This window comes from Colletotrichum truncatum, assembly GCF_014235925.2.
Source record: "Colletotrichum truncatum strain CMES1059 chromosome Unknown Contig_0006, whole genome shotgun sequence".
NCBI lineage: Eukaryota > Fungi > Ascomycota > Sordariomycetes > Glomerellales > Glomerellaceae > Colletotrichum > Colletotrichum truncatum.
Genome location: NW_027222403.1, coordinates 3,356,535 through 3,376,294, shown reverse-complemented (window position 1 = coordinate 3,376,294; position 19,760 = coordinate 3,356,535). Strand labels below are relative to the sequence as shown.

Below are 19,760 nucleotides of genomic sequence, written 5' to 3'. Positions count from 1 at the left end.
AGGCGATGGTTCCATGAACGTTACCGTTCAGCAGCCGAGCCACCTTCGTCCTGGCTAACATCCCTCCCCTTGGTAACATTTTCCACCTGGGAGCTCAGGCCTCACACCCAGTTTTACGACGTGTGCGTGATTTCGCCCCCTGGTGGGATCGATGACACCCGAGGATCGTTCATGTTCCTTTCTCAAACGGGTCCCTGCGTGCGATCAATCAAAGCTTGTCCAGGTTTGCCATTCACCTCAGCACCAGCTTGATCAAACGGCTACACCGGTGGGGCGCCATACAGTCACACACCTCGGACGGCGAAGGTATATCTAGGCCGAGTACTTTCGTCTCTTCGCCCAGCTAGGAATCTCGGTCTTCACCCTTGAGCTTGTCTAGTTCATTTCATGCTTCGTTCCGTTCTTTTATTTATGTAGTCTTCAGTGTAGACTTTTTTTTCTTTCTTTATTTTTTTCCTCTTCTACCTTCTGCAGGCTTGATGCTTCAGAATTTCGTTTCTTTTACACAGTTTTAGTTTCTTCCAACTACATTATCGTTTCTTCCTATGGCTCCCACACTTTCGTGGCGGCGTGCCGCCTTGGCGGCATTGCTGTTCAATGCGGCAGTGACTGCTCGTTACACCGCTCGAGATGCTGAAGCCTCAAAAGATACAAAGCGGGCTTTGGATACCGGCTCAGCAGAGACACCCCATATCGAAGTTAGAAACATGGTTCAGAACTTGGATGTTGATAGCGTTTTGTCTGCTTTGAGTAGCAGTAGTAAAGCCCAAGGTTGGTTTTGATTCTCAAGCTCTTTCGATAAAACGATAAACTTACACCGTTGACTAGATGCGTCTGTTCTGGCCGCGGCTCCTCTCGCTGCCGAGGGCGCTGCAGCTTCAGCTCCGCCCAAGGAAGCAACTCCTCCGCCTCCAGCTAACGGGGAGGCACCTCCTCCTCCTCCCCCAGCTGCTAGCGGAGCAGCTCCTCCTCCGCCCCCTCCAGCCAACGGAGCGCCTCCGCCGCCGCCTGAAAATGGTGCGCCTCCTCCTCCGCCGGATCCGAACGCTGCTCCGCCTCCACCGCCCCCGGATGCCCCCCCTCCTCCTGACCCGAATGCTGCACCACCACCACCTCCTCCAGAGGGCGCAGCCCCTCCGCCTCCTGACCCGAATGCCGCACCACCGCCACCTCCTCCGGAGGGCGGACCGCCACCCCCACCCCCAGCAGATGGACCTCCCCCTCCTCCACCTGATGGTGGACCTCCGCCGCCGCCCCCTGAAGAAGCAGCAGCAGCGCCAAATGTTGCAGCTCCTCAGCCACTAGGAGCCCCAGCCGTTGGCGTTCCACCTGCACCTCCAGGTGCCGCTGCTAATGGAACAGCTCCTGATGGAAAGGGAAAGAAGGGAAAGGGAAAGGATGACGCCGGCAAGAAAGCGAGAGATGACGCCAAGAAGAAGGCTGATGATGCTAAGAAGAAGGCCGAGGGCTTGGCTGGTGGTGCCGCCGCCCCTGGTGCAGCAGCTGCCAATGGCACAGCTCCCGCCGGCCCAGATGGGAAAGGCAAAAAGGGAAAAAAGGGTAAAGATGCTAAGGGCAAGGGTGTTGGCCCCGGAGCTGCTGCCGGCAACGGCACCGAAGCTGTCGGACCCGACGGAAAGGCGAAGGGCAAAGGAAAGGATGACGCCGGCAAGAAAGCAAGGGATGATGCAAAGAAAAAGGCTGACGATGCTAAGAAGAAGGCCGAGGGCTTGGCTGGTGGTGCCGCCGCCCCCGGTGCCGCAGCTGGTAACGGTACTGCTCCGGCCCCTCCAGCAAAGGGAAAAGGCAAAGACGATGACCCCGAAGCCAAGAAGGCTAAAGAGGCTGCCGGGACAGGGGCGTCAGCTGCAGGAAAAGAAGCCGGCAAGGAAAGCAACCTCCGCCGGCGGGCTCGCTTTGTCAAATGGCGGAAACTCATGGCAGACGAGGAGTGAGATGGTCACTGCATGGATACACTTTTAACACTTTTCTTTTACTTCCGGCGAACCTACTGAGAACAAAGAGAACTGTCTGGGACAGGAATACTTTAGGGGTCAGCAAACTTGCGGATTCAACGGGAATTACTACGGTTCGGACAATTTAAAAGTAGAAAACCACATTTTAATAAAAAAGAATAAAAAACGAAAAAGAAATGGCGCCTTTTTTTTTTTTTTTTTTTTTTTTTTTTTTTTTTTTTTGGATACAAGTGGTGTTCTCCCGTCTAACAAGGTTGAGGGAAAAAACCAGTCTCTCGGTAAGTCTGTGTACCCTCCGTGACGTCCAGGTTGACACATGATGCAACGTCTGATTTGATGGAGAACTGTTTTAGGCTTTCCATCCGATGATGGATGCTTGAAACTCTACTATCTTTAGAACACCCCGTTAGCGCGATGCCAGCACCAAGCTCTTTCCATGGATGCTGTATGCTTGTTCACATGATTCAACTATGACCGAATTGGGTGATGGTTCAAACAGTTACCATACACACTGGGCAAAGAAATGAATGCCTTCTGGTGCTGTCATCCACATGCACCACCACCACCACCACCACCCACACAACCTGTGGACTCCTTAACCCATACCGTACACACCACCACAGGATTCATTCTAACTCAAAACAATTATTCAAGTCGTGTGATTCGCTTTGCATTAAAGGACGCTTCGCTATCGAAATCAACTCCTAGCACAACTATCTGTATAGTTATTATAGACAGCCAAGTTATGGACTTTGTTTCGCCGCAACACTAGACACTACTGTGATGTGATGGAAGCTGCCATATAAGAATAATTGCACAAAATGCATTAAATTTCATGCATGAATCAAATTAGTACAGTGCATCAAGGGTAGTGACACAACGCCTCATGCGTAAGGGATGTGAAGACAAGTCTGGTATCTAGCTACCCTCTACCCCCTCATAAGACTTGCGTTCGGCGAATCTGGTTTCGATGCCTTGCAAAACAGGTTACTTCCCATGGCTTAAACTTTCTGCAGTCTAAACATTACAACTGTTGCCGCTAGGTTTATTGCCCTTCCAGCCAGGTTACCCTCGGCAAGAAGTGGAAAACAAAGTGTAAAGGGAAGTAAGTAATTGAGCGTTACTGCAGAATTACCAATCCACTTACCCGTCTGGTATCCATTCAAGAGCTGTCAGACCGCCTTATAAACATAAGTAGAGGTGAGTTATTTTTGTCTCTCCGCGACCGTCAAAGCCACGGGCCGGTAAACTCCCTCTTCCGAGACAAGGCCCCTCAAAGTTCTTGTTTTCGGGGTTTAGATTGGGCTTAAATCGATAACAGGAACTCTTTTTGTGCACTGGAGGTAGTGTCTTGGAAAGACTGCTTCATGCTCGCAGGAGCGGCCTGGCTTCCGTATTCGGCTGCAGTGGGGGACACCAACTTGTTTCAATTCATACCAGGATGATCTTTCATTTCCGAGCCTGGAGGTCGATGACCGCTGCTGGCAACCCCCAGTAAAATGCCTTAACACCTGTACTTTTACCACTGGGTATCTTAACGTAGCCTCGTTGTGCAGAACACAATGGTGTTGTGAAGGTTCAGGCCCCGCCTATGGTTGCAGTGGCACCCGCACACCAGCTTCCAGCACGTATACAGAGATGCTACCCAATTAAGCTAAACGCAAAAGGATACCGAACAAGTCGTTCATTTGTTATTTGGTTGCACTTAAGTAGGGATAATGCGTAGGCACAGCTTGAGCCATATCAACCGTGGCATAGCCCGTAACAGGTGTCCCGGTATCGCGACCTGGAAGCATCTGGATCATTGCCTTAGAAATGAGGTTCCTTGAGGCCCAGCAAAGAATAGAAGCATTTGTATTCTAAAACACCAACAATCCAGCGATCGCTTAAAACTGAAGAATGTGAAGAAAGATCCGCCGATGATCAATATTTTGAGAGACCAAGCAAGAACAAGACCACCACCATCATTATTTCAAGCCCGTACCAAACATTTTCTTCTGTACCGCTTAGTCCCACTAGTCTTTCGATGACAAACACAAGTGGCTATTTTATGCCGAGCGTGCGAAACGTGAAAACTTTAGCTTTGAATAGGGGACCCATGGCTGGAAACCGTCGAGGAAATGTCGACTAGAGCATGGATTTCGTGGCCGTAAAGTAGCACGTAGAGACCGAGGTACCAGTGTGCCCAGCCTCATGACAGAATTTCCATCCCCAGGCTATTGCTTCTTTTGTAGTGCATCGTGTGGGATCAAGCGCTGGTGCACTGAAGCATCACAATTAGGATAATTGGTGAAAAATCCCGGCTAGTAATCCACTACCCGCATTGCTCAGATGACGCAGGAGTGGATGTAAATCGGCTTCTGGGTCATCAGTCAAACCTGACCCCACACTACGGAAGCCAACCCGACATACCGGGCCGCCGATCGGCTGACCGGGAGCGGCCCCGTATTGTAAGCCGGTATTTGAAGGAGCCCCACTTCGTGGGCCGGACTTTAGCCGGTACTTGCCTGGAACAGCTGCCTCATTCGCCTCCCCAAGCATTCTAATGTTTGATTTACAAGGGGCAGTTGTTACCATGGAAGCACACCACGCGTGGCCAAGGCTAACAGTGGGACTGCCACTGCGCTAGCATCTACTAGTAGAGGGGATGTTGTAATTCAGGAGGCGGAACCCGACGTTTAACCGATCCAGTCTAGATTAGCAGCGGCGACAAATTCATAAACAAAGCTCTTAAGAACCTGTTTGATTTCTTCAAGCTATTAGTGAAAATTACATGCTCAATGGCCACGATAACGCAACAAGAACAGGTTCTGACCGAGTCTTATGAGCTCGGCGGCTCTTCAAAGCAAACTCCCATTTTGGAGGATGCGTCAAGGGAGGAGACCCTCGAGAAGGAGAAGCTTGACACCGCAACACTGTTCAAGCTTGTTGCCGCCGGTTTCGCGTTTTTTGTCTCTGGAATAAACGATGGCAGCGTCGGTCCACTTCTGCCGTACATGCTTCGTGACTATGACATCAGCACTGCCGTCGTATCTATCATGTTTGTTCCATCCTCCTCTTCAACAACGAGCGTGCCCAAGGGTCATCTGACATGACAATTCCCAGATATGGTGCAAATTTCTTCGGTTGGTTTCTTGCTGCACTCACAAACACCCATCTTCGCGAGCTTTTCGACCTAGGTGGCCTCCTCGCCTTTGGCGCCGTCTTCCAACTTCTCGCGCACGCTCTTCGTGTCTGGAAACCGCCTTTTCCGTTCTTCGCCGTAACATTTGGGCTCGTTTGTCTCGGCCAAGCGTATCAAGATGCTGGGTGCAATGCTTATGTCGCCAGTGTCAAAGCGGCCCACCGCTGGCTTGCATTAATCCATGCCCTTTACATGGCTGGATGTCTTGTCGCCCCCTTCGTCGCCACACCAATCGCCTCAGCCGGAGAAACATCACGGTGGTACCTTTTTTACAGCTTTCCTGTAGGTATCTGCGCGTTCAACTTGGCGTTGACCTGCTATGCTTTTCGAGACACAATCAGGTTTGGACGGAGGCACAAACCTTCAACCGACCAGTCGGGAGCGCCATCGAGCACAAATGTCGAAGAGAAGCAAAGCCCGTCACAGCTCATCAAGAAGGCATTGTCTACAAAATCTCTGTGGGCCATAAGCCTCTTCTTCTTCTTTTTCCTCGGGGCCTCCATCACGGCTAGTGGTTGGATAGTGGAATATCTTGTAGATATTCGCAAGGGGAACGTTAGCCAGATGGGATACGTCCCTGCTGGGTTCAATGGTGGTGCCATGGTAGGACGCCTTGTCCTAGCTGAACCAACTTATCGCCTTGGAGAGCGACGTATGGTACTGCTCTACGTTGTTCTGTGCATTGCGTTTCAACTTGTTTTCTGGCTGTAAGCACACAAGAAACCGATCTGCGAGAGTCTCAACTAACCCCTCCTATCAGTGTGCCCAACATAATTGCTGCATCTGTCGCCATTTGCTTTTTTGGTTTTTTCTCTGGACCTTTCTTTGCGACTGTGAGTGTTGACCTTATTACATCCCTGTTAAATTCTGTACCGAATATTGACGATAAGCCAGGGCATTTCTGTTGGCTCGAGGCTCTTCCCTCCAGAGGTTCAGTCGACAGCTCTTTCTTTCGTGTTCGTCTTTGGACAAGTGGGTGGCTCGCTGTTTCCCGTTATTACTGGCGTCATTGCATCTCGCATTGGGGTCAGCGTGCTACAGCCTGTTCTTGTAGCCCTCCTTGCTGGAACAGGCATCAGCTGGCTACTGGTACCCAAACCAAAGGAATCTAGCAATAATGCTCTTCACCAGGAATAGGAGATTACGATGTTATCACGCATGATTGACAACCTGGAAGTACAAGTCGATCACTTTTAATGTATCAGATGCGGGACTTGCCAGCCGGCCACTCAAGTAGTAGTAATCGTTTGCCGTGACAATCTTAGACGATTGTGCGGTTGCTATAAGCCCATAATCTCGACCACAAGTGAAAGCCGGTGTCACTTTTCATTTGAATGTATGCTGGCAAGTTTGTTAGATTTGTTGGTCGCAAAAGGCTAGAGTAACGGAAGCACCTGACATGATGAAGACTCTAGGAAATGTGAAAAAGCAAGGGACACCGATAAAGTCACTTTCAAGCAATATAGGATCCAGGCAAAACTCTGATTACAGACCAAGCGTAGAATTAACCTCCTTCTTGTAACAATACGAGTTTTAAAAGTAAAGATTTGATCAGAATTCTAGATGCTGGAGAGCTCATTTGACACCACTAACTGAACATAAGGAAGTGGCATCACCTCTTATGCAGCAGGTCATGAATGAACAATTTAAAAGATTACAACCCTTGGTGAGATATGTGTGTGTGCCTCAAATGACGGCTCGAGGCGATAAACCCTCAGATGATATGGTAGCATCTATCAACGTTGCAAGCCTATTGACTTATTTGGTCGCGCTCCAACTTGCACTCCAACTTTTCTTTTTCTTACCACCAGACCACAGTCCAACTCGGCCGGTTGGCTCACTTATCAAAGAAGTCATTCGGATCCCGGCAGTGGCTTAAATCCTTAAGTTTTGCACTAACACCCACAAATACCCGGACATTGTTGACCATGTGAACCTACTAAGTGAAAAAAAAACAAGCTAGGTTAGGCTTATAATGAGTTTTGAGTATGCCGTTTGAACGAATTTACTTGAGATTCACCAGACGGGGTGACGGAAGCGGCTGCCTAGACCATCACGTCTGCCGACAGGGACAGGCCGAGAAGGGAAAAGGGGGGGAGGCGTATGGCTGAGGAAGGATCTCCTAAACTCGCAAGACCAACCTATCATACATATCTGTGATAACGGCAAGCCTGCTATCCAGAAGATAAGAGGCAGATGCCAAAGTTCTTATAAGCAAGCTTTCTTAGATCCCTCGGAATAAGTGGCTCTCAGAGATGCGCGGAAGCGGCCACGTGGACGTGGACGCGCTTAGCTTAATTCTATTCTAAACGCCTCACGCCCTTCGTTGTTCTATGCATTGTGGAAATTTCTTTAAGTTCATTCATATCCCCAATCAACAAGGGTCCCTGTACAAGCCACTGGGGAGGCAGAACCCAAAGGAACTTCCTTCTACTGCAAATAGTAAGTTGGATTCTAGAACTAGAGCTGCAGGTAAGGTTGGTGTTCGCTGACGCTCGGAATGAGCGGTTTCGCTCTCGCGACAGATAAATGAAAGTCCCAAACAGGTTGGCGCACATGCGAAACCGCGCGCCTAGAATCTAGCTTTAGGCGACACCGATGGACATTTCTACTAGTGTAGAGCATAACAGCGCACTAGGTTTTTTTGGCAACCCTACTTTCTTCTTTTCTTTCTTTTGAGCAATTTCTGATTCCACAACAATTGCAAAGCCAATAACAACACGGCTTCAGAACTCCAGTAAAACTTTCAACGGAAAACCAACGAACCGAGGATTATATTTGAAAAGATTCCGAGACTACCGCCGCTGTCAATGCAACTCATTATAAGAACAGGGCTAACTTGACTAATCAAAATTACGCATGTTCTTGTATTACTGAAGGCAGTGCTGCTCGAGACTCGAGTCACGGAAGTTTGTGACCTAGTGAAAATGTGCGAGGCAAAATTTCCGGTAGATGACTGTAACTAGTGGATCGAGGATTTCTTCATGAAATAAGCTTTCCTAGGTAGTCTCGAGTCATAGACGTTAATAAGATGGCAAAAACGGCACCAGTGCCAATCAATGACTAGAGTTCCGAGGATGTTCAATATTTTAATTGATTACCTATACGACAATTATTCTCTCTCTAGGGTTGCCACAACAGTGCTGTGCAATAGACACCGATTAAAAGAGTATAAGTATGATGAAGCCCCTTCATGGGAAGGATTCACATCTCGTCTCAACCACATCTCAATACAACAGTCATCATCTCTCATTCTCAACCTTTAGACATCCATCACCCGTTACTTTGTTTCCAGGTTATTCAGCAAATCTAAACCACCAACCATGCATTTCCCAAGCATTCTCGCTATCCTCGCCACCCTCAGCCTTGGGTAAGTTTTAACAGGCTGTCTGAGAACAACCTATCTAACTAAGCGTTGTAGTGTCGACGCTGCGTACCATTGCAGATGTAGAATTACAAGCAAAACAAGCGAATGCTGCACGAGTTTGAATTACAACAATGTTAAACTTGGTGATGGCCAGCAATATGTAAGTTTCCCTTTGGACCCACGTACGCAGCTACTGATTGAAGCGAACAGTGCTATGTCAACAACCTGGCTGGGCCGCTTCCAAAGGACTTCTCAATGAAAACTTGCTGTGGAGGCGACCAGGCGTTTGAAAAGTGCATCTAGAGTACCACCTTGTCGGATAGTTTCAGAAGCGGATGGCTAAGCGTATGGAGGTCTGCTCTGCCCTTACGGAACTCAACAACTAACAAGCAAAGAGTTTGTTTTGAGCCCTGGGCCTGCGAACAATTGACGGGTTGACTGCGACAATTTCCAATTACATCATAACCATTCTCTTGAGTACATCTTTAGGCTTTGCGAATTGGAGTGCGTCCAGTAGAAACTGGGTCTTGTATGAAACTCGTTATAGATCTAAGCAAACGTAACGAAATCAATACTCTCGTGCTTCATAAATTGTCTGATCAGACATTTTTTGGTGTAAGCCACAGTGAACGTTTCGAAACCTAGAACTGGCCTTTTGCACACCTTTACGACCTGCGATCACCTTGAGGCACCTGGATGACAGGTAATCAGGACAATGCATTCACCATACTCGTAGGAATCATTAGCCAAAGGTACCTCGCAAGAACCCTAAACGGAACGGCGACACATCTGTGGCTGTTGGCTGACGACTTTGGAGCACGGGGTTGGTTGATCGAAGGTTGGGAAGATTGAAAGAGAGAGGAGGCCAAATATTGCAAACAAGGGAGACGTAGAGATTAGCAACGGGTACTGGGGAGGAACACACACAACAAGGTGCTGGAGGAGAGGTTAATGGGGTGTAAGTGAGGATTATCGGGTTCCTAGGGGCAGCCATATGCTTGAGTATGTCAGGTTGAGATTGTATGGTAAGGACAAGGCTACGTTCAGATAACTCAAAAGCATGTGATCACTGGGTTAAATTCTAAATAATTTCAAACACTTCAATAAGTTATATCCCTTTGGTAAAGACAAAAACAATCTGAATGTGCGGAACAGCAATTGTAGAGGCAACTGTAAGAGACACGGGCGCCCAGGCCAGGCCTTAAGCTAGAGCCCGGAGGCCCACCGGTAGGACACAGGCTGAAATTACGATAATCTACAGAACCAAACTTCGTGCAAGAGGAGAAATGGAGGAGATGGGTTCGAATGATAGCTTAGTTGACCCCCTGCGTATGTGCATTGTTGTCTCTTTCACTCTGTATGACAACCAGACTGACAGAAACCGGGAAAAAGGAAAAAGTGACGAGCAAGAAGAAGGAGGAAACAAATACTAGAAATCTTCGAACCCGCCACCATCCCCAAGAGAAAGTAAAGTTTCCACAGCATTCACTCCCACAAACAAATCTCAACTTCGTCTGATTGGACCCTTCGTGTAGCATTCTACTGAGCAGACTATAGTGAATCCGCACCAAGCTCCGTATGTGATGTTCGAGGAGCTATCCAGCGAACATAATTTCTACTGTAGAGCCAAAGTCTAAACCGACAAAATACTCCATGCAGGTGCTGTTTTCAGCGTCTGCTTTAGGCTCATATTCGCCCTATCCGGCAAAGATCTTCTGAATCAATTTCATCGTAACGATTTCTATGACATACCGAGTTTCACTATCCAACAGAACGAGAAGGATGGAAATTACGCGTGAGTGTGAAAGGTCAGACCCCGCCTGCAGAGTTGCAATGGTAGCTGCACACCAGCCTCCAGCACGTGTAAAAACAGAGGTCCTACCCCGTTGAGCTAAAAGCCAAAAAGGATACGAAACAACAAGTCGTCTACTTGTTGTTCGGCTGCACTTAAGTAGGGATGATGTGTGGATTCAGCTTAGGCCACAGCAATCGTGACATATCTCGTAACAGTGAGTCGGAAAAACTCATGACGTCAAAGAGGTTCTGCATTTGGCCCCCTTGATCTTTAGGTGAGATGTGCATGAGGTACTTGTCGCAGGTGTTTTCGAGGGCACTTGCCATAGACCACGGCAATACAGCTCAAAAGGCTATCGTTATCTGCAAGAAATCATAGTTGGTTTATCTTTCATTGTAAAGAAAGAACAATGTATTCAAGGGTATTGGAAGGTAAAGTTGCGCAGTGGAGTGGTTCTCCACGGCTAGCTACGCCAAAAGCCTCTCTCCAACATGTCGACAAATTCGCCTTCCCCTGGGCAATTCACGTATTCGGCTTGAATACTCATTGGGAATGTTCAATTTCTGCTAGTACTTGGCTACAGCTGGGTTTGTAGAGCTATGATTTTGCCTTAATGGAATAAACGCATATCAAGAGAAGTAACGGAATCTAACCGGACAATGAGAGGAGGCTCAATCAATGGGCTACAAGAAGGCTCAAGGGGACAACAGCTAGAGCTATAAGAGATGAGTTTAATCCTTGATTGTCGAGAGGAGATCTGGGTGGCTTGATGTGAGGAGCTCTGTTGCATTTGAGTTGTCGTATCTGAAACTCAGTCAGGGCAACTTGAGTCAAAACTTCACATGTTTCTTGACATCGGGATTTGCCATGTCACATTGAAGTCTTTCAAGAGAAAAGGTCAACACAGAATCTAAATAGCCCTACATCAAAATCACAAATTTATTTATTTTGTCGGCGGTAAGGCCAAAGCTGTATCCGTAAATGTGATAAAGGGTTAGTATTGAGTAGAAATGTATAACCGATCCAATGGACAGGTCACTATCACATGTCATCTGATTTTATTCTATTTTATACATTGCTATTGGACCCTGTTTCTTTCAATAGCGAAGCAAAATCAATCATGGCTTCAATGTCCATTGATCCTATCAAACCGTGTGCTAGTAGATGCGACGCATCTGTTATATGTGAATTGTGTCTGTGAAATCTGAGCATATTAAAAGCCCTAGCAACCCCAATAATTCAGGACTTCACATTGTAATAGGAGGAAATAAATAAAGGTGAGTAAAGCACTATTTGTGTACAGAACTGAGGGTGGAAAAGAAACGGCCATTAAAGCGGGATTCTTCGCCTAGGAAAACCTGAGGTTCGACGGGAATCTATGTCATAGGACCTAGATATAAACGGACTGTAAATTTCCATCAAAGCTGATCTGAGCTTTCTGCAAAGATCCATTGTGTTAAAATAAGGCAGCTCAAGAACTGGGAGTTTGATGCAAATAGGCAGCCCAGTGACTAAAAAGGTCGTTGGCTTTGACATGACTTCGACCGCGACTGGATATGCCTTGAAATATATCTGGAATGGTACAATTAGCCGATAAATTTCACAATTCAGGCTCAATACTGCAGCAGTGTTGTTGCGTATGAGCAGGTCTGAAGGACGTCGAACATTTGCCATTGTTGAAGACTGGCGAATTCTTGTTGGGGTAACTATCATTGCATGTCATTAGGAATGGTGTCTTTCTCAATTACAGTACTAAGAAGCTTTAATTTGCAGTATTACTAAACAGTAGGCTGCCGTCAGCGACGAGGCGCTGGCCGGATTATGTTACGTTGTTAAAAGAGCCTTGAAATCTCTTGCTGAATGTCACCTCGGCATAATATAATTAGAACCGAGACATCGGATTTAACCATAAAACGGCGAGACTTTCCAGGTTCAAAATTGTCAAGAGCATTCAGAAGACGTCACCCGTAGAATGAAAGAAAAGTTCGCCACATGCCGACCGATCGCATTTTACACGTTATCCTGCAAGATTGCTCGCCAAAGCTTTAAACCACGCAACGTTGATGGAACAATTCATCTAGTCGTTGAATTTGAGACTGACTCAAATCGGAAGCTTTAGTGTGAAGATCAAGTTGCGAGGTCAAGGGAGTGGCGTAAGCTGAATGGACTGATTCTTGTGGCTAGACCACCAATTCCCTCCACTGACAGTGTAACCGTTGTGTTGAACTGGATTCAACCGTTGCTCTGCTCCTATAACCCACCTGGTTAAGTTGGGTTGGGCACAGTAGACACTCTAACTGAGCTAAGTATCGCCGCCGTGGTGGACCTGTACGGAAAGTCCCTAGGGCGATGCATAATCTTGTCGTAGGCAGATGGCAATCGTGGATGCCAAGGCGGTGCAGAACAACCGAGGGGACATATTATGGATAGGCAACCGTTTAGCTCCTCGTTCTTATTGGCCTGTTCGGACTCGCCCATGGTAGTCCCACAATGCTCTCCAGATGAGTGGATCAGATAAGATCTCGTCCCGTCACCCGCATTCTGTCGCCTTTGGGTCAAGCCCAGACGTTTTCCCACCGCCGCCCTGTGCTCAATCAAGTTTCCCATAGCCACCGTTAGTACCGAAGCGATTAAAGAAACGATACTAGTGGCTCTTTGAGAGTTGAGGCATGAGACTTTACAGCAATCTGAGCTTCTGCAACCCCAAGGCTGAGAGTCTTACGAATTTCCCTCATGGCTCGGAAAGGTAGCCGCAAAGTTAGAACGGGATGCATTACATGCAAGTAAGTGACCGGGCGACTTCTAATTGCCCAAAAAGGCAATACATGCATAGATGTAAGGCTGACGCTCGCCAGAGTCCGCAAGATCAAGTGCGATGAGACCAAGCCGGCGTGCAACCGGTGCGTCAGCACAGGGCGAAAATGCGACGGCTACCAACACATAACCGAGCTGCTCTCAACCAAGACCAGCCTGAAGCTCCCTACAAGCCATACATATCGCACCTTTCCTGGAGTAAGCACCTCAAGCGTTAGCGAGGGCCGCGCCTTGCAATACTTCTGTGAGGCGGTGGGCCCGTTCCTCTCAGGTGCCGTGGACCCTTACTTTTGGACACATATCGTCATGCAGTTCAGCACGTTTGAGCCGTCTGTGAGACATTCGCTCGTGGCAATAAGCAATCTACATGAGCAGATGGAAAGCCAAGACCCTGCAGGGATTCCTCTTCAAGATCACAGCTTTGCTTTACAACATTATAATGCCGCCATCAACGAGCTGAAGGCAATCACGTCTCAGGACAAACAGCCCATCGTGCTGATTGTCTGCGTTTTATTTATTTGCATTGAGTTCCTCCAGTCGAATCGTGGAGCGGCTGTGAGGCACTGCAAGCATGGCGTTGCGATACTGCAAAACACCAGCCGCGAGTATTCCTGGACCAAGGAACATCTGCTCCCACTTTTCCGCCGCCTCGTCGAGCTGTCGTTCTTTTTTGGCGAGAAGGCTGACTGCCCCGACCTAACAGGGCTAGAGGGCCCGATCCCGGCTTTTTTCTCAACCTATCACGATGCACAGATGATGATTGACGACATTTATGGCCGAACATTCCAGCTGATGAAGCGATGCGATCCCTACCGCTCCGGACCCCAGAGGGGCGACCCCGTTTGTGACGGCATTCTAGAGGAAAAAAGCAACATCAATCACTTGCTGGACCTCTGGGAAAATTTATTTGCACGTTTCAACTCCCAGGTATTCTATAACGCGACCAACAAAGCAGCAACATACGAACGGCAATACCCGCCGAAAGCGCTCCAGGGCTTCCTCTTGACCCGGTACGAATGTTGCCGAATATGGTTGAACTTGGCCCTGAACGGCGATGAATGCGGATTCGACTTGTACATAGACAATTTCATGCGAATAGCAAAGACGCTCAAAGCAATAACGGCCGACGGTTCCCGGCACGCAAGACCGCAGACTCTTTTTACGCCGTCGACAAAATTCTCCTTTGAGACGGGCTTCACGCCGATGCTTTTCTCCGTCGTCGCTACCTGCCGTCATCTTGAAACACGGCTGCAGGTTCTACAAGCCATGCCGCTACTTGGTCTTCCGCGCGAAAGCTTGTGGGAGATGGACACGTTGGTCGCTGTGGCACGAAGAATGGTCGAGAGAGAACATGCAATCACCCTTGATTTCTTTTGCCGGCCCACCTCTACGCCCACGTCATCGTGGCCAGCAAAAGGAATGAGAGTCCTGGACGTCTCAATGGACTCGAACACGGAGGACAGATATATCCGTGGCCGCTGGTTTACGGGTAAAACCGTGGGCTTTTACCAGCGTAACCAGGAGGGTGGCATCGACGTCCACGATGAATTCGTCGTTATACGGAGCGCTTCTGTCAAAGAACCATCCCTGTCCAAGAAGAAGCTTCTGGATGTGTAAGTGAAGAATCCCAAGCTTCTGGGGAGCCGCAGGTCTGACTTTTGAAGAAACAACCTATTTAGCCCTAGCTTCGTCGAACTCAACGACTTGACAGAGCCCTCTCTCAACGCATTCCCGCAGTTTGAAACATTAGAAAAGTCTGGGCAAATCAGATATGGAAGGTTCGTCACCCCGAAAACACAGATGAGGTCTATAGCGGGTGCATATTCGTGGGACGTATGGCTGGAAAGATAGACAATGATAGTAATAATAATGAAGCGGGAATGAAATTAAACATGTAACGTCGCCAATGAAAACCCGACCAAAATCTCGAGGATGAGAATCTTTACAAATCTGCGTTGTCTGGACTGTCGCTTTTGAATCTGTTCGGAGTAGTTTTCCAACACATACGACAGACTTTTCAAGTAACCTTTGCACTCACAGCGTTCCGTCACTCAAATCTCATGTTGAGCAAATATTTATGTTTAATTGCCCAATCATTCACTCTCAAATAGCATTTCCAAGTTTTCTTTCCAATATCAACTCCCTGAGGTTATAGTGGTTGTAACCGTAACAAAACCCGGCGACGTCGCCCTCAGCTTCCAACCACGATCATAAATCGCCTCGGCGACTAAACCCACCCTACGTCATCAACTCCTCAAAAATGCCTTCCGACCGTTCGTAGGCTGGAGCTTTGCTTATCAATCTGTCAAACTAGGCGCGTCCCGATCTCGGGATGGAGCAAAAGTGCCCCACGGCGGGAGGCAACAAAAACTGGCCCAAAACCCTAGTCATGACACCGCCTGGGGCGGCCCAATAAACCCGCACCAAATCGTGCGTTATCCCGATCCTTGACGGCACGCGAACCACCAAGCGTTCAACCTTTTAGCAACCCGTCTTCCCTGGAACTCGGCAATCGAGAGATCCCCGAGAGGATACCTCCGCCGGCGCGCACGTTTGCCGACAGCACACAACGACAATGGGCGATCTGCAACCGAGGAAAAGCCCTTTGGCAAACGACATCCTGCTAGTTTTCATTTCTACGGACCGCAACGAAGAATGGATCCGCAGGGTCGAGTCACGGTTTCCCGGCCTCGAGGTCCGGTGGGCCGCGAACCATAAGCCGGACGGCGGCTTCATATTGCCGGATGAGCTCCCGGACGAAGTCTGGGATGGTGTCACAATGATTTTGAGTTTCAACCCCCCGTCGCCGGAAAAGTTGTCGAAAGTGCGGTTCGTCCAGTTGACGTCCGCTGGTGCGGATAAATGGCACAACCATGAGCTGTACAAGAAGCCCGACATCCCATTCTGCACGACGAATGGATGCCATCCGTAAGCACCATCCCCCGGTGGACCCCACAAGATACAGCGGCTAAGATCACGATACCAGGCCCCAAATCGCCGAATGGGTTATCGGCAGCTGGCTGGCGAGCCAGCATCACTTCTTGCGGTATGCCGAGAACCAAAAACAAGGGTTCTGGGAAGGCCCGATGGCCGTGGACTTTGAAGATTCAGTCGGTCTGCGCATGTATGCTGCTTTCAACCCCGTCACCATTTCCAATGATACTTACACCGGCCTAGGGGTGTTTTAGGCTACGGCGCTATCGGTCGTCAGTGCGGAAAGATTGCGCAGGCAATGGGGATGGAGGTCTACGCCTACACCAGGAGCGAAAAGCCGACCTCGGAATCTCGGAAAGACGACAGCTACTGCATTCCCGGGACCGGAGACCCAGACGGACTGGTGCCTTCAAAATGGTTCCACGGCGCATCGAAGGAGGCCGTAAATAATTTCCTCGCTCAGGATCTCGATCTCTTGGTTCTCGGCTTACCGTTGACGTCTGAAACGAGAGGCCTTTTAGGCGAAGAGCAGTTCGAGATCCTCTCAAAAAAGAAGACGTTTGTCTCCAATGTTGCCAGAGGACCGCTTATTCAGACCGATGCTCTGATCAAGGCCCTAGAGTCCGGCAAGATTCGGGCCGCCGCTTTAGATGTTACGGATCCCGAGCCATTGCCGAAAGATCACCCGCTCTGGAGAGCGCCGAATGTGTTCGTCACCCCTCATGTTAGTTGGCGCACTAATGGATATTGGGAAAGAGTGTTGGGCGTCCTGGAAACGAATCTGGAGCGCATGGATGCTGGAAAGCCTTTGATTAATGTTGTCAACAAGCAGCTTCATTATTGACACTCGCCGGGTTCTCACTCAACATTTGATACCATTTCGTACCTAGGCCTGTCAAAAAACTGACTCAAGTATATCAAATAAAATGACCACCAACCAACTGTTTACTTCAGAACCAGGCCTGAAAAAGTAACCTGTAGACTGGACGAATTCTAGTGGACTCCTAGCGACGTGTTGAAGGAATTCCGAAGCTTGTTCAGTGCAATGTTCATCTTTGCGATTCATTTTGCGAGGCAACATGTATGGTAGACTACCAATTTTATTAATAACCGAATCTTGTTATCTTGTTATTTTTTTTAGAGGCATCAAGCTGGTAACGTGTCAATCCTTCCGTTTAACCCGTCGTCTACGTCCCTCATCAATTAAACCGAATATCGACATAAAGTCTAGCCACCGCGTCGAGTTATGGCTAATAAACTCAAAAAAGTAAGGCACTTTTCTTCAATGCCACAAAGCTTCAGAGCTTTGCATGGGGTATCATTCGCCGGGTCCCTCAGCTTAAACAACATTTCCGCGCACCTGCTTAATTTTCTTGACGTTGAGGTTTCTCCACATGGCAACAGAAGCTAGTGCACCAACCAACAGGCACAAACTGGTGATGAGCATGATGCGCTGCGAGTCTCCGTAAGCGCGCTGAATACCGGTGCGTTCAGGTGATCCAATGGGCCAGCTGAGTTGACTGATCATATCTCCGTAAATCTGATCAACAGGGGTGCCAGGAGGAGTGTACTTCTTAATGTTGTCCTTGAAAGTGCCGGTCCAGATGGCAGTGGCCACAGTGGCGCCAACGGCACTGCCGACGCTGCCGAACAGATCGAGAACAGCCATGATGACAGCAACGTGTTGATGGTCAGAAGGCGAAAGCATGGCCATCTCGCCGCAGATGACGATTGGGCCACCAGACCAGGCGACGAAGATCTGAGTCATGACAATGTAACCAATCGGTGAATTAGGTTGGCGGAATTGTATCATGAGACCAACACCAAGCATCATCAGGGGAACCAAGAAGTACAGGGCGAAAGGCTTGAAGCGTCCCGTTCTGTAGATGAGGGCCGAGATGATGATGGAGGAAAAGCAGGAAACGCACCGGTAGATATTGCTGATGTAGGTGGCCCTCGCAACGCCCGTGTTCCAGACAACCATCAGCATTGAGGTGAAGAACGAACCCCAGACGGCTGAATTGAAGAAGACAAAGAAAAACATCAGACCGCCAAAAAAGACAGTTCTGTCCATCAGGAGAGAGAAAGGAATAAACGTAACCGGGGCCCAGAACTTCTCCCACAGGATGAAGAGAACTATCAAGCAGAAACCGACGACAATGAACGCGATGATGATAGGGGCGCGCCATTTCTCAGCCTGGTAGGAGTAAATGTTGAACGGCAGGAGGAATAAGGCCATGCCTGCGGCAAGTATAAGAATACCGAAGGCGTCAACGCTAATGGCGAACTTCTTGGCCTTTGCCAAAGAAATATTTTTGATAGAACCACGGTCATCGATGAGACCCCTCTTCTTCGCCTTGTGAAGATTCCAATGGAAAAGACCGACGAGGGGCAAGATAACAGCAGGAGCAACGATTGCCCAAAGACCCAGGCCCCAGCGCCAGCCAATACCGCCCTTCTTAATAAAGCTGTCGCCTATGGGTCCGGCCGCCCAAGACATGAAGATGTAAGGCGAAGTTGCGAAAGATAGCATGAGAGCTCTGCTCTTCAGACTCGAGGTATCGGCGATGAAGATGGTGATAGAGTAGCTGATGCCCTGAGATCTGTGGGGGGGAAAACTAGTTAGCAATGATTTATTGCGTGTAGATGGAAATCATACCCAATGGCGTAGAAAACCTGAGCAGCAGCATAAGTCTGGACGTTCTGACAAGCAGCCATCATGATGAAACCAATAATCCAGCAGAGTAGCATCAGAGAAAGACCCTGAGGTCGACCCCAAGTGTCGAGAATCTTGGCCAGAGGGAGCTTAATCAGGCCGGCAATCAGTGTAGACATGACGCTAGTCGCAGCTGTCAAGGAGTGGAAGGCAAAGGTGCTGGTGACGAAAGGAGACAGGGTGCGCATGGCACTCTCCTGGATAGCGGTCACAACGTAGAAGAGCCAGATGCTAAGAAATTGGTAAGCAATACCACTTGAAGCTCGTCATCCCGGAGTAACTCACAAAGTGTAGGCAATGATCAGATCACGCTTGCTCCAGACGGCAGTGATGGCCTCAACCTTGGCAACACCGGCCTGAACATCCTTGCTGACAAGGTCTTCCTCGCTAGATTTCTCGGTGGTGTTTTTCAACGACTTCTCATCGACAGGCACTGTCGGCTCGACTCTGACTTGCTCCTCGGCGGGAGCCTTCTTCGAAAACAGACCCATTGTTGTGCAGCCTCTCGTGTGGATCGTTTCGTTGATGAGGAACTGGCCGTGCTTGGTGTAGGATTAGGTAGCAGCCAAACTCATAGACGTGTTGGTTGAGCAACAGAAAAGTGAGGTCGCTTTCTGTTGTCAAGAGGGACGATGCAGGCGACAAAGAGGTGCGAACCGTCAGAGAAGGAGTGCCAACGTCTTAAATGCAATGCTCTCCGAGACCCCCAACATACCCATGTACGGCCATCGGCTCGGCCATGCGATGTTGGCTTTGATGGATGCAAACACTAGCGCAGAGGTGAAAGCCGTCGCCCCTCCTGCTGGTCAAGACTAGGGATGGAAAGCCCGTGTTCCTGGTTGTCCGCCATAAATTCGCGCCAACGAACCCTTGGGCGACCTTACGGTGGTGGAGAGGGGACCCACGGGGCGTCTAGGATCACCGGCGGCCGAGGGCAATTCTTTTGGGTCGTGGCAAGGAAGACGGACCACGCT

General features: G+C 49.0%; 6 protein-coding genes across 6 annotated transcripts; 5 read left to right on the top strand and 1 right to left on the bottom strand.

Annotated features, from left to right (window-relative positions):
- Window positions 1-545: 545 nt before the first annotated feature.
- Window positions 546-1,955, top strand: CTRU02_210200 (uncharacterized protein; the record flags this gene model as incomplete). Its single annotated transcript, XM_036729647.1, has 2 exons — window positions 546-771; window positions 829-1,955. 2 exons carry the CDS (start codon window positions 546-548, stop codon window positions 1,953-1,955), a joined length of 1,353 nt encoding a protein of 450 aa, XP_036578489.1.
- Window positions 1,956-4,756: 2,801 nt separating this feature from the next.
- Window positions 4,757-6,297, top strand: CTRU02_210199 (glucose and galactose transporter; the record flags this gene model as incomplete). Its single annotated transcript, XM_036729645.1, has 4 exons — window positions 4,757-5,016; window positions 5,082-5,867; window positions 5,921-5,993; window positions 6,055-6,297. 4 exons carry the CDS (start codon window positions 4,757-4,759, stop codon window positions 6,295-6,297), a joined length of 1,362 nt encoding a protein of 453 aa, XP_036578487.1.
- A 2,186-nt stretch (window positions 6,298-8,483) lies between these two features.
- On the top strand, window positions 8,484-8,830 carry CTRU02_210198 (uncharacterized protein; the record flags this gene model as incomplete). The annotated part of the gene is made up of 3 exons (XM_036729644.2): window positions 8,484-8,530; window positions 8,582-8,687; window positions 8,738-8,830. 3 exons carry the CDS (start codon window positions 8,484-8,486, stop codon window positions 8,828-8,830), a joined length of 246 nt encoding a protein of 81 aa, XP_036578486.2.
- Window positions 8,831-13,055: 4,225 nt separating this feature from the next.
- On the top strand, window positions 13,056-14,753 carry CTRU02_210197 (C6 zinc finger domain protein; the record flags this gene model as incomplete). The annotated part of the gene is made up of 2 exons (XM_036729643.2): window positions 13,056-13,105; window positions 13,178-14,753. 2 exons carry the CDS (start codon window positions 13,056-13,058, stop codon window positions 14,751-14,753), a joined length of 1,626 nt encoding a protein of 541 aa, XP_036578485.2.
- Window positions 14,754-15,711: 958 nt separating this feature from the next.
- CTRU02_210196 (2-hydroxyacid dehydrogenase) lies at window positions 15,712-16,914 on the top strand (the record flags this gene model as incomplete). The annotated part of the gene is made up of 3 exons (XM_036729642.1): window positions 15,712-16,064; window positions 16,123-16,260; window positions 16,314-16,914. 3 exons carry the CDS (start codon window positions 15,712-15,714, stop codon window positions 16,912-16,914), a joined length of 1,092 nt encoding a protein of 363 aa, XP_036578484.1.
- Window positions 16,915-17,409: 495 nt separating this feature from the next.
- CTRU02_210195 (siderophore iron transporter) lies at window positions 17,410-19,277 on the bottom strand (the record flags this gene model as incomplete). Its single annotated transcript, XM_036729641.1, has 3 exons — window positions 17,410-18,673; window positions 18,730-19,017; window positions 19,072-19,277. 3 exons carry the CDS (start codon window positions 19,275-19,277, stop codon window positions 17,410-17,412), a joined length of 1,758 nt encoding a protein of 585 aa, XP_036578483.1.
- Window positions 19,278-19,760: the final 483 nt, after the last annotated feature.